Source organism: Martes martes, assembly GCF_963455335.1.
Source record: "Martes martes genome assembly, chromosome: 7".
NCBI lineage: Eukaryota > Metazoa > Chordata > Mammalia > Carnivora > Mustelidae > Martes > Martes martes.
In genome coordinates this window covers 129,968,809-129,982,686 of record NC_137894.1, presented here as the reverse complement: position 1 = coordinate 129,982,686, position 13,878 = coordinate 129,968,809, and the positions used below count along the sequence as shown (strand labels likewise).

The 13,878-nt window shown below is 40.6% G+C and overlaps 1 protein-coding gene across 1 annotated transcript in view; it reads left to right on the top strand.

Moving 5' to 3' along the window:
• Positions 1–3,128: 3,128 nt before the first annotated feature.
• Positions 3,129–13,878, top strand: part of YLPM1 (YLP motif containing 1) — a gene marked incomplete at its 5' end in the record, with an annotated part of 75,101 nt that continues 64,351 nt past the window's right edge. The window contains 2 exons of the mRNA XM_080807354.1: positions 3,129–4,001; positions 13,044–13,280. Coding sequence (XP_080663480.1) covers positions 3,129–4,001; positions 13,044–13,280 — 1,110 coding nt within the window. The remainder of the gene's footprint in view (positions 4,002–13,043; positions 13,281–13,878) is intronic.

The window sequence follows — 13,878 nt, the reverse complement described above, 5'->3', positions numbered from 1 at the left end:
TTTCAAGAATTTTCTGGTATGGATAGGGGTTCTGTATCCTAAAGATGGCTGTGATTTTCTGAAAACTGTGCAGGCTAGAAGTTTTGAGTGGCCAACTATATGTTAGTTCCCTGAGAGTAAGAATGTAGGGGACAGGATTTCCTATAGCATCTAAAACAATTCCCAGTTGGATCTTTATCTTGAAATAATGAGGGAAATGTGGAAGGGCCTATTTAAACATAGGTGCTGTCTCCCAAGTAGGTGCTGAAAAACCCATGGTTGTTGAGGGATGGAATAGAGGACAGGACAGCTAGAACCTACCAATGCCAGGTGGAAAAGAAAAAGACAGAGAAACCTTCTACTTCCTTCCATCTAATCTCATCTTTCTCTATCACTTTCTTCCTCCCCACTTTTTTTTTTTAGCTTTTAAAAAAGTGTGAAGTACACCACACAAAGAGGAAAGCACAAAGGATAAACATACAGTTCAGTGAGTTTTAACAAAGCAAATGTTTGTGGAATTACTGTTTGGTTCAAGAAATAGAACATTGTTAGCATTTCAGAAACCCTACCTGTATCCCCTTCTAACCACTACCCTTTCCCTCTCCCCAAAGGCAACCACTAGTCTCACTTTTAACATTATCAGATCAAGAAGCAGAACATTACCAGCAGCTGCCTTTTATGCCCCCTTTAAATCACTATCCCTTCACCCCAAGGGTAACTTCTATCCTGAATTCTAATGTTGCATATCAGTCATGTTTATTTTTGAACTTATGTATGTGAAAACATACAGTACATATTCTTCTTTTGCCTAGCTTCTTTTGTTCAACATTATGTTTGTGAGACTCACCTGAGTTGTTGTATGTGGTTATAGTTAGTTCATTTTCATTGTTTTTGTATAAATGTATAAATGTACATTTATAAATGTACTTTGTATAAATGTACCACAATTTCATTATACATTCTAGGGGAGGTGGACCTTTGCATTGTTTTCCAGTTTTCAACCATTACAAATAGTGCTGCTGTGAACATTCTTGTACATATCTTCTGTATAACATATACATGCATTTCTCTTCATTATATGCCTAGTGATGGGATTCCTGGGTCATAGGCTATGGGTCTGTTCTGCTTTAGTAAGTACTGACAAATAGTTTTTCAGAATTGTTGCCCTAAATTTACACTTCCACCATCAATGTAGGAGAATTTCATTTATTCCACTCTAGCTTGCAGCTGCATAACTCCTATCTTGGCTTTCAGCATCACATGGGCATTGTCTCTGTGTGTCTGTGTCTTCACATGACCATCTTTTTATAAGGACACTAGTTGTATTGGATTGGCCCTACTACAATTTGATCTTATCTTAACTAATTACATCTGAACAACCTTATTTCCAGAGAAAGTCACATTCTGAGGTACTGGGGATTAGGACTTAAACATTTGGGGGAGGGTGAAACACAATTCAATCCATAACAGATGTGATGGTACTGAACATCTGTTGTTGATCCCAGTGGGAAAACTTTCAACTTTTCACAATTCAGTGTGATGTTTGTAGTTTTTAAAAACAAATACTCTATAAGATTAAGATGTTCCCTTTTATTTCTGGTTTGCTCAAATTTTTAAAAATTGTGACTGGATGTTGAAATTTGTCATACACTTTTTCTTCATATGAGACAATCATCTCATATTCTCCTTTAGGCTATCGCTATAGTAAATTACATGTATTTTTAAATATTTTTCAAAAGAACTTCGATAGAAAATATTAAAATTCCAAGTAAGTGGGATTTATGAGTTGGACAATGTTCTGTTTCTCTTTTCTTTCTCTCTTCTCTTTTTGGGAAAAGAAGGGGCACAAGGGCAGGCAGGCATCTGACCTGGCCCTAATGTTCTGTTTCTTGATCAGGGTGCTAGTTACACAGTGTGATTGGTTTGTGAAAATTCACTAACCTGTACACTTATGATGTTTAACTTTATGTATATATATATATCAACAAAAAATTAAGAGAAATTCAGCTAAATTCCTATGAGAATGAAAGGTCCTCTGAAAGATGCTTAGATGCCCCAATTTCCACTCACATCAGCCTCCTAGAGAGGTGAAGATCTGGGTTGCTAAGATGGAAGGAAGGTCAAATCTTTAAGTGGTTCACAACTGACATACTGACACACTTAATATGAGTTAGGTAGTTTTTTTTTTTTTCCCTCTCTCCAGAATTCAGTGTGGATCAGCCTTGTTTTTTGAGTATTATGTTGACAGATTGGATTATTTTCTAGGTCACCCTCTCCAGACAATCTTTGAATCTGGTTTTTGCTGTCTTTGCTTTAGTTGAAATTTTTCAACATGAATTTTTATGCGTTGAATTATTCTAAAGAATTCCATTCTTCACCTTTAGCAGACGTTATCTTTCATATACCAGCAGGGATTTGTGTAGTCTTACATTCTGTCTTCGAAATGTTTCTATTCTTCACAGCTTTGTTCCCAACTGGATTTTTTGTTAGAATTGAATTAACTCTACTCATTTAATTTGAGAAGAACTGACATCTCTACAATTTTTCCCTTTTCATTCAGGATCATGGTAAGCCTCTCCATTATTTCAAGTCTAATTTATTCCCCTCAGATATGATTCTGTATGGTTCTGTAGTTTTCTTCACATAAATTCTACATATTTCTTATTAGAGTTATTCCTACTTGTTTCATGTCTTTTTTGTTGTTGTTGAGATTGTTGCTATTGTGAATGGACCCCCCCTTTTTTTTTTTTTTCATTCAAAAATGAACCTTTGGAGCGATAGGATCTCTACCAACCCTTTCAGCGGTGAGACTCTATGGTTCCTTGGTTCTATGAGAATATTCTACTTGCACGTCCATTATCCGAACCCGAAGGAAGATGGCAACCGAGAGTCACTAAGCAAAGGGTCGCTCTATCTCGCCTTTGTTCTCCTCTCGGTGGCTACTGCGCAGGCGTAGTCGCTCCAGTGCCGTCCCCGCCTTCCCGGTCGCGGGCCCAGCTCGGTAGCGCCGGCGCACTTGCGCGCTCCGTTTACACGCTCCGGGGCCTGTAGGCGCCGCGAGTTCCGGCTGTCGCCGTCGCCCGCAGCTCCTGGAGGTCGGTTGCGACGAGTAACGGCGCCGGGACGAGCCCTGCGCCGCCTTCTCCGATATGTACCCGAATTGGGGCCGGTATGGCGGGAGCAGCCACTATCCGCCGCCGCCGGTCCCGCCGCCGCCACCGCCGGTGGCGCTTCCTGAGGCCTCGCCGGGGCCCGGGTACTCGAGCTCGACGACTCCCGCGGCCCCCTCCTCCTCGGGCTTCATGAGCTTCCGCGAGCAGCACCTGGCGCAGCTCCAGCAGCTGCAGCAGATGCACCAGAAGCAAATGCAGTGCGTGCTCCAGCCCCATCACCTTCCTCCGCCCCCCCTGCCGCCCCCGCCGGTGATGCCGGGGGGCGGCTACGGGGACTGGCAGCCACCGCCGCCACCGATGCCCCCGCCGCCTGGGCCGGCCCTCAGCTATCAGAAGCAGCAGCAGTACAAACACCAGATGCTCCACCACCAACGAGATGGGTCTCCTGGTTTGGTTCCCATGGAGCTGGATTCCCCCCCTGAATCTCCCCCTGTACCACCGGGATCTTATATGCCCCCTTCTCAGTCTTACATGCCCCCACCTCAGCCGCCACCCTCGTACTACCCCCCGGCCTCGTCTCAGCCCTACCTACCTCCCGCTCAGCCGTCCCCTTCTCAGTCCCCACCTTCCCAATCCTACCTGGCGCCCACCCCTTCTTATTCTTCCTCTTCCTCCTCCTCGCAATCCTATTTGAGCCATTCCCAGTCCTACTTGCCCCCCTCTCAGGCATCTCCTTCCCGCCCCTCCCAGGGCCATTCTAAATCCCAGCTACTAGCTCCACCACCACCGTCCGCCCCTTCTGGGAATAAGACAACTGTCCAGCAAGAGCCTTTGGAGAGTGGGGCCAAGAACAAGAGTGCTGAACAGCAAGCTGCCCCAGAGCCAGATCCCTCAACAATGACTCCACAGGTAAGAAAGCATCTGCCTGAGCCGCATCTTTCACCTAGAGGGCCCTAAGTGAGCAGGCCGCAGGGCTTTAACCTGTGCTTAGGCTAATTCCAACACAATGAATAGCTAATTTACACTCCAAAGGATTCCTTAAGAGTCAAGTCTGACATCTCTGCTTTTCAAGTAGCTAAATGTGGATTATTAAAAGACCAGTGTTTGAGGATGTTTCTGAACACCACAGAGTAGTGGGGTGGCTGAAGAATTACTTCTCAGACATATTCTTTGGTTCCCTTTGACCCACCTCCTAGATTTTGTTGCTTTTACAAAGCACTTTCTTTTAAAAATTATATTTTACACTCAAATTTCCATTTGAGAGACAGCATAAAAAAGAAGTTTCGCAAAGGGCGGTTACTTGAAATGTATACAAACCTTATGACTAGTTAGCTTCTTTAAAAAGTTATTCAGGGGCCACTGATAGCTGTGAGCTTCGTGAATTCCCAATGTTAGCAAATGAGGAATGGAAATCTTATTCTTACCAGGAGCATCCTAATTATGTGTATAGATGTGTATGCGATACCTAAGAAGTCTCTTCACCTTTGACCACTTGGGAGTCTCTTGGTTATTTTAAGGAATGGACCCATTCATCCTTTTCCCACATCACTTAAAGCAAGTTTTAAGACATAATCAGTTTGCTGCAATGCACTGTTACCATTCGCTCCAGAGTAACTGCCTTGGAATTTGGCCAAGGTGAAGAAAAGTTACTGATATCTCTTCCTCCATGAGAGAGTCATTCCTATAAACTTCTGTTTTAAGTGATGGTTGCTACAGAGCAGTCACAGATGGACAGGATAGCAGTAACAAATGAATTCCTCCCTTAAGAAAGAAGATAGAACTAAAGTGGAGTAAATAACTTGTTAATGATTTCTTACAATAGACACTTCTAGCAATTACTAATCTACCTTAGATTCCCTAATGAAAAGAGAGTCTTAGTCTGCAAGCTCAGATTTGCATATAAAAGATTCCCAGAAGATAGGGATGTGGTGCTCTAATGGTTTGCCATTAGAAATTAAGAACACAAGTTGTTTTAAGTAAGCAAGATGTGCTTGACACATCATCAGGAGAAGACACTTGTGATATTGGAGTAAAATGAAGAGATTCTATGGGCTTACACCATCCCATCAGGTTATTTTCCCCAGATTCCTCTATTATAGAGAAGAAATTTCTGTCCCCATTCCCAACCCATTCTGAAATTCCCATTGTTTTTGTTGTCAAAACACTCTTGGAGTTAGTCCATGCCAAAGTACAACATCCATATCCTCCTCTCTACTACAGACTTTTCCTGGCCTTTTGAGAGACAAATGAATTGTTTTTGGAGGGAGGGAAGGAGGAATCAGATCCGTCTTTAATACAAATACATGAACATTGGTTTGCTGGTTTTGCTTTTCTGCCTTTACACCCTTGTTTGTATTGAACTTCTTTCAGTGCTTTGCGTATTCATTGCCTCCAATTCTTTGGTGAGACCCAGAAAAAAAGAGTGGAAGATGAGGCTTGAGAAGTGTAGGGGGCAGACCAAGAAGGGCCTCATAAGCTTGTTTAGGTTTTCTTACCTCTGTTTAGAATTCACCCCAAATTTCTTAACCCTCTCTCCCTGCCTTAGTTGTACTATTTTCAAGGTACATCTCAAATATCAGGGTCTCTTTGAAGCCATCCCTGACTCACCCATCTGGTTGGTTGGTTTTCAGATTTTAAGTCCCTTGCAGACAGGGACCGTCTCACTCATCTTTTTATCCTCTGTAGCACCTAGGACAGTGCTTTGCAAATTGTAGACTCTGCATGGAGATTTGTTGAATAAGCTACAAGAGTTGTCATGTTCTGTCTAGACTTAGGATACTTTGGCTTATTAGGTTACACAGGTTTTCTCCATGCCAGTACTGATCTCTGACAATGAACCCTTCTGCAAATTTATTATTCTTTTGTTCATATTTTGTTTTTAGAATATGTCATTAGAAATTTTGATGGTGAAAGATTATAAACACATGCAAAAGTAGAGAAAATGGTATGGTTTCTTCTTTAAACCCATCATTCAGATTCAAAAACTGTCAAGATTTTATCCTGTTTACTTGACCTGTGCCTTTTTTTTATTGCTGCTGAAATATTTTAAAGTAAATCTTAGATGTCATGTCATGTCATCTCTACATTCTTAGTCATCTTTTTAAAAAATGGACGTTTTCGGAGCGCCTGGGTGGCTCAGCTGTTAAGTGGCTGCTTTTGGCTCAGGTCATGATCCCAGGGTCCTGGGATCAATCCCCACATCGGGCTCCCTGCTCAGTGGGAAGCCTTCTTCTCCCCCTCTCACTCCTTCTGCTTGTGTTCCCTCTCTTGCTGTGCCTCTTTCTGTCAAATAAATAAATAAAATATTTTTTTAAAAAATGGACCTTTTCTTAGGTAAATACATTATAACACCTACAAAATGTAACAACAGTTTCTTTGTATCATCTAGTACCTGACCCATTCAGACTTCCCCTATTGTCTCATCATACTAATTTTAAAAAATTCCTTGGTATCATCCATGTTAAAATTCCCGAGTGAACTCAGTCATGTTTTAATGGTTTATTCAGATCAGGATCCAATACAGACATTGTGAAGCAGGATCATTCTTTGTCATGGAAGGTAGTCCTGTGCATTGTAGGATGTTTAGCAGCATCTCTGCCCTGTAACTACTAGATGTTGGTAGCAGCCTCCAGTGGGAAATGAAAATGTTTCCAGACATTGCCAAATATCCCTTGGGGGTTAAAATCACCCTCAGTTAAGAACGCCTCATCTAGATTAGTCTCTCCTATTCTCTTTTTCTACCCCATGCCATTGAACCTGATGAGAAATCTGTCTCACTTGTTCTGCAGAATGTCCCACATTCTGGATTTGTCTGCTTTCTCTTGGTTTCTTATCATTTGACTTGTCCCACTCCCTTTCACGTTTCTGGTAAACTCTGAAAGCTTAGATTTAAGTTCACATTTCTTTGGCAAGTGTACTTCATAACCAGGGTGGTGCTGGGTACTTCATTTGCATCCCATGAAGAGACACACAGTGCCTGGTTGTCCCACTATTAGTGGAACCAAGATTGATCAGGGGTTAACAGTCTAGTCCCTCCATTGTCCCATCAATTTTGCCTCTAATGTTCTATCTGGTGATTCATCCGCTGATAGTCTTTGCCTGAGTAAATTAGTTCTTCACTGAAAGTTATTACATGGTGATTTTTTCTTGCCATTTCTTCTACATTTAGTGTATGGAACTCTGTAAAGAAAAACTTTCATGAACTAGAACTATTTAATTGGAAACACAGTTGGTATAGGAAAGGTAGGATAAGTGCTTAATATTCTTCCATTTAATTTCTAGTTTTCAGGGTAAAGCATTGATGATTTAATGGAATGTGTATTTTTGAAGAATTAACTTTTCTATGTGTTTAAGGGACTGGCGAGGTAGAGTGCATACTAGCCTTTTTTTCATAACTTTTGACTTTATTAATCCAAAACTTAAGTTGTTGACTTGGATTAGAATTTTTAGTCACTTATTTTTTTATTTTTTGAGGATTTTATTTATTTATTTGACAGAGAGACACAGAGAGAGAGGGAACACAAGCAGGGGGAGTTGGAGAGGGAAAAGCAGGCTTCCTGCTGAGCAGGGAGCCCAATGTGGGGCTCGATCCCAGGACTCTGGGATCATGACCTGAGCTGAAGGCAGCCGCTTAATGCCTGAGCCACCCAGGCGCCCCATTTATTTAATATTCATGTATTTATTGAGTAGCAATTATTTGCCAAGTGCTGTGCTTAGTTTAGTACCAGAGATTAAATAGTGTAGAAAGTAAGACATGGCACTTGCCCTCAATGACTTGTCCCAATGGGAAGAACAAGACATTTAATAAGTAATTAAGAGGAGTACAAGGTGCTGTGGGATTATAAAATACACAGTATCACTAGACTGTTCCATGAGGAATGGGAAAAGGTCAGGGTTTTTGTTTTGTTTTGTTTTCTGGTTTTAAGCTCACCGTTATATTTGCAGTGTCTTGCTCAGGGTCTAGCGTGTAGTAGGTGAGAAACAAATATTTTTTAAGTGGTTGAATATAGTTGAGAGCTATAACCTAATTGAAGAGGCCTCCCTTTGAAGTGATATTTAAGTGAAACTTGAAGAATGAGTAGGAATTAACCTGATAGCATTCAAAGTAAGGCTTACTGAAAGCTCAGGGTAAGAATGGTAGGCACAAACCAGGTCGGGAGGGCCTATGAGGACTTTCGGGCAGTAGGAAGCCATTGAAGGATTTTGTATAGTCGAATATGACAGATGGGCATTTTTTTTTAAAGATTTTATTTATTTATTTGACAGACAGGGATCACAAGGAGGCAGAGAGGCAGGCAGGGGGTGGGGGGGAAGCAGGCTCCCCGCTGAGCAGAGAACCCGATGCGGGGCTCGATCCCAGGACCCTGAGATCATGACCTGAGCCGAAGGCAGAGGCTTAACCCACTGAGCCACCCAGGTGCCCCCAGATGGGCATTTTTGAAAGCTCATTGTGTTTGCTGTCTGGAGAGTGAAACTGAGAAGAGCAAGGGTGATTTAGAGACAATACTTAATAAAATAATCCAGGCAAGAGATAACAGTGGCTTGGTCTTGGTCATAGTGGAGATGGAGAGAAGTGGAAAGACTGGAGAAATATTTGTGCACTAGAATCTAATTGGAGATTGAGTAGTAGTGGAGAGGGAGGTGTCAAGGAGGATTCCTGAGTTTCTGGAGTCGACTGCCAGGTAGATGGTGGTCTCATTTACTAATAAAATAGGAAAACCTGGAAGAGGAGGAAGAACAGGTCTGGGAATGATGTGAAAGGGTGAGTGTAGTTTTAGACCTACTGAGTTTAAGGTCCGTGAGCCACATGATTCCAAATGGAGATGTTCAATTGAAAGTTAGGTACAGGTCTGGAGTCTAGAAGTGAGATCTCGGAGACATGAAAGAGTTGTGAGTCATCAGCATAAAAATGGTATTTGGGGCACAAATAAATGAGGTCTCCTGAGTGAGGAGTGTGTGTAGAGTAGGGATAGAGTTTAAAGGACATTGAGCCTAGTCCCGCAGAATCTCGGTATCCAGGGAAACGAACAGAAGAAAGACCAAATGGGTAGGTGGAAAGTCAGGACAGTGCAGTCCCACAGAAGTGCAAAGAAGACTGTTTCTAGGAAGAGGGAGTGGTCAGCTGTGTCACTACCACTGAGAGGTCAAGCAAGATAAAGACTGTGAGTTATCTTTTGCATTTACTGACATGTAGATTATTGTTGACCTTGGCAGGAGCAGTTTCATAGTGACTGAAGCCATATTGCATTGATTTGAGGAGTGATGGAAGGTGAGGAAATGGGGATGGTGAGTATAGACAACTCTTTCAAGAAGTTTGACTGAAGGAGAGAGAGAGAGAATGAGGGCAGGAGCTGGAGGAAGAGGTGAAGTAAAGGAGCTTTCTTTTTTAGTTCTAATTTTTTTTAGATGGGACTAAGATTATCTGGTGACCTTAATTCTTGGAGTGGAATGTGAACCTCAAAAGTATTAAATGTGTTTTAAAAAAGACTAAAAAATGGAAAACCATTATTTTGCCAGATTTCTCCCCACCCCTTGCTTTAGGATGTAGGACATAGTACATTTAGTGTTACAGGCATTGATAATAACCTGGATAGGAAAGGCAACCTTCTGAAATTGATCTCTAAAACATCTCTCTCTCTCTCTTTCTCTCTCCCTCTCTGTCTCTTCCCTTCCTGCCCCACCTCACACATTCTCTGCTTTATATTTCCCTGCTTGGAAAATTATTTAGTACCTAGTTCATTACTGTACTGGTAGCAAGTGGTTAGTAAACGCTTGCTGAATAAATTAGCATCTTTTTGATAATGATATTTGTGACAAATAATTCTTACATCCTTTTGAACTCTCTTCGTTCAATCTCTTTTTGAATGTGACATATGCAATGATTTTCCTCTATCTGTGAACTAGCATCCCATGTAAGATTGAGTTGTCTGATACGATGGGACATTCAGAAAAAGTGGCTACTAGTTTGGCTTTGGCTTCATTAGTAAGTCCAAGCAGGTTTTATTCCTTTCTAAAATAGAGATACATCACTTTTCTCTTGGGGTCACTGAGGACATGTCTGAATGATGCTAATCTGTAGAGCTTTAAAAATGTGCTGAAGACTGGTCCTAGGACTGAATTAGATCTAGTTACTCTGCTTCTTGGGTTCATATGAAATAGAAATTGACCTACAGTGCTACTATCAGCAAATCAACAAGTACTCGAGCTCCTAATAAGGTTCTTAACCTTAGACTAGGTCTCTTAGACAAAGATGGGAAGCATTGACAATTAGGTGGGTACATACAAATTCGTCAAGAATCTCGATCTGTACAGTCTTCCATGTCTGTAGCCATTGGCTTCTGGTTTATGAAAGATGGTTTGCATCTTTGTATCTTTTAGTGATGCTTTCAAAGCAACTAAAAACAAGGGAAACTTTTTAACTTCTACTTGAAAGAGACTGAGTTTATTAATTTTTTTAAGCTGAAAGATAAGCCTGTTGCTATTTTCATAAAATAGTGGAAGACATTGAAAATGTTTTAATGGTACATTATTGTCAACTATCATGGTCAGTGTGCTGGTTGCTTTTTTTTTTTTAATGTTCAATAGGAAAAGTAATTATATTTCTGGAGCTGATGATTATGTACATGGTAATTAAAAACATAATAGCTCATTCATGACCCAGACTTAAAGATGTAGGTAGTGAGATGGAATTTATTCCTCTCAATAGTTTGAAGCAAGTTTCAGGTTGTAGAAATGAGTGGAAAGGAAGTCTTCAGTTGATCAATAACCCTTTACTGACATTCTCCTCTGCTCTAGCACTATGCTTAAGCACCAGGTAGGATATAAGAAAAGCATGAGACAGCTCTCTCCCAAGAAAATTTACATTCTGTGAGTGAAAAAAACGATAATAAAACATTATGTTCAGTGAGAAAAGAGTATATATTGTATATTTTTTATCCATTTTGCTTGCATGTGGGAAACTGGACAGAATGTACAATAAAATATCAGCAGTATAGAAAATCCTGGTTATCCAAAGATAGTGAATCCCAGTGAATCTAAGCAAAACGAATCCACTCAACACAGGTACCCAAAGTTTATGTAAAAAGTAAAAAATTTTATTTGGGACACAATCTTAAAAAACAAAGCCCCAAATCATAAGGGATAGCTGAGTCTTAGAATGAACAAAGAATAGTGTTGATTTGGTTCCTGTACTATGATTTTTAGTTATAATACCAACACAATTATATGGCAGCATTATATGTCGTCTTTTATTTTGGTTTTGGATATATTGAAAAAGAAAGTAGAGATTTATTAGTTTTCCTGGGGGCTGTTTTCAGACTTTGATATTCATATTCTCTTTTGCAATTCCTATTATAAAAAATGTTTTGGTTGTTAACTGACAGGACTTCTGCTAGATCCTCAGCTGTCAGTAATGGGTTCCAAAGTTCTCCAACATCACTTTCATAAAATCCTACATCCTTGTAATTGTAGTAGAAATACATGCTGTTGTTAATTATAGAAGTATAAAGGGTAGTACATGTGTGAATATTTTAGGGTTATGACAACTCTTTTCTGTATGCAACCTTGTAACCATAGGGAATTATACATTAAATACTGGGAAAATGAAGATCCTGTAGTTAGGTCTGAGTGGTGAGATTTTTTAATTGATTTTAATTAATTAGTTATTGCTTATTTGTACAGTCTGTTCTCCTTATTTTGAGGTATTTGTGTTCCATAAAGTTGCCAAGAACATTGAATTAGTGAATACTAAACCATTGCTCCCAGGGGGAAATACAGGGTTAGGTTCTTGTGAGCCTTTGGTTTGGTCTCATTTTCATCAACCAGTTAATACATAACCATGTTTTACATGTGTTCCTGTTTAATGACACCTTATTAATGTACTTTGTTGATTCATTAACATTGAACTCACAGCCAACAGCATAACACATGTCTGAATGAAATTTGTCTAATACACAGGTTTTCTGTGTGAAGCACATCACAGCTTCCTTCCACTTAGGAACACCAGACAGCACACCACACTATGCTTGCAGTCATTTTAAACAGCAAAGTCACCAACAAAAAGCACAGAAATCTGAAAAATGTGGTCCTAAATAGACCATGAAAAGGACACTTATTTACAGTATGAGAGCTAAACAAAAAGGCAGAGCATGGCCTTGTTCTGCCACAGCAGGAAATGTGCAAGTCTGGCAACTCAGAATTTTCAGTGCTCTATTACGCATGTCCACAAATGACAGCCAGAGTTTCCCGAGTATTGATTTTGGAGTTAGAAATAAACTTTAGCAAGTAGGCATATTTGCAAATATAGAATCCATGAATAATGAGGATCAGCTGTATTTTCTAATTATTTCTGCATTAGACTTGTTATTGTTGTAACGTTTTTCAAGTGGACGCACAAAACAAGCTTCCAGGAAGTTAAATTACAGTATAATTTGTAGGACAAAGCCGAGACTTTTAAAATAAATAGTATTCGAAAACACAGTATATTCTCATTTATGTGTATATAGCTGGCACACAGCAGGTGTTCAAAAGAGGGAAGAGCACTGGAGGAGAGAGAAGGCAAAGAAGAGACAGAACTATTCGGTTGTGTTCATTAATTATAAGACTCCTTGGATAAATCCACACCAGCCAACGGCAGGTTAAAAACAAGCAGCTGTGAATACTGAAAGGATTTCCTCTGAGCATTTATCAAAAAGACTGCTCTCACTTCCAAAAGTATGTGTGTTAAAAGAGTAGAGAAGTATGTTGAATTAAAATATATGGTTTAACTTTAATGTGTATACTTGGGGGAAGAATTGAAAGATCGTGTTTACTTATTTGCCTTTCTCAGTCCAGCTTTGCCTTTTCTTACGTACAGACATGTGACCACAAATACAAACGCAGGTCTCTGTCAACACCAAGTTGCAAATATATAGGATTTTCAACTAAAATTCTTAAAAATGCCCTCTGTTGTAGGAACAGCAGCAGTATTGGTATCGGCAGCACCTGCTTAGTTTGCAGCAGAGGACAAAAGTGCACTTGCCAGGACACAAAAAAGGTCCCGTCATAGCAAAGGATGCCCCTGAGCCGGTAAAAGAAGAAGTTACAGTACCTGCCACCAGTCAAGTACCAGAACCCTCTTCGTCTGACGAGCCCCCATTGCCACCACCTAATGAGGAGGTACCGCCTCCTCTCCCACCTGAGGAACCCCAGGTAACCATAAAATTAATTACTTGCTGTTTAAGAAATTGTTTAGCTTTTTCCTGATTCTTTTGTATATACCTTTGTCAAATGAATATATGTTTTTCTGTGTGCGTGTTTTTTTTTTAAACATGTGAAATTCCGATATGGGAAAATTGGATAAATGCCTGATCGAGTTTAGAAAAGGCATTTTTCTGATGGTTGAAGTGAGTGAAGAATTAGACACTCTTCTGTACTGAGGCTCTCTAAGCGCTAAAGGGACGCCGGGGAGCTGTCACATTGGCAGCCAGGGCAGCCGTTAGGAGCTGCCGCACCTGTTGTTCAGCTGCCCTGGCGGCAGGGGAGGCGCTGCCCCTAGCTGGTGGTGAGGACTCTGCACAAGTTGGTTAGCCATTCCGTGCTGCAGTTTCCTCGTCTGCAAAATGGGTATATTCAAACAGTGGCTATCTTACAGAGCTGTTGAAGCATTTAGTGTGATCATCCTTATCACTGAACATACCAGCTGACACATGGAAAGTTCTCACTTTGGTCCGAAGGTATTTCTTCTCCCAAGAGCCTGTGTGGAAACTTTATTGAGCCTTAATGATGACATTGTAATCTCTTAGTTGAA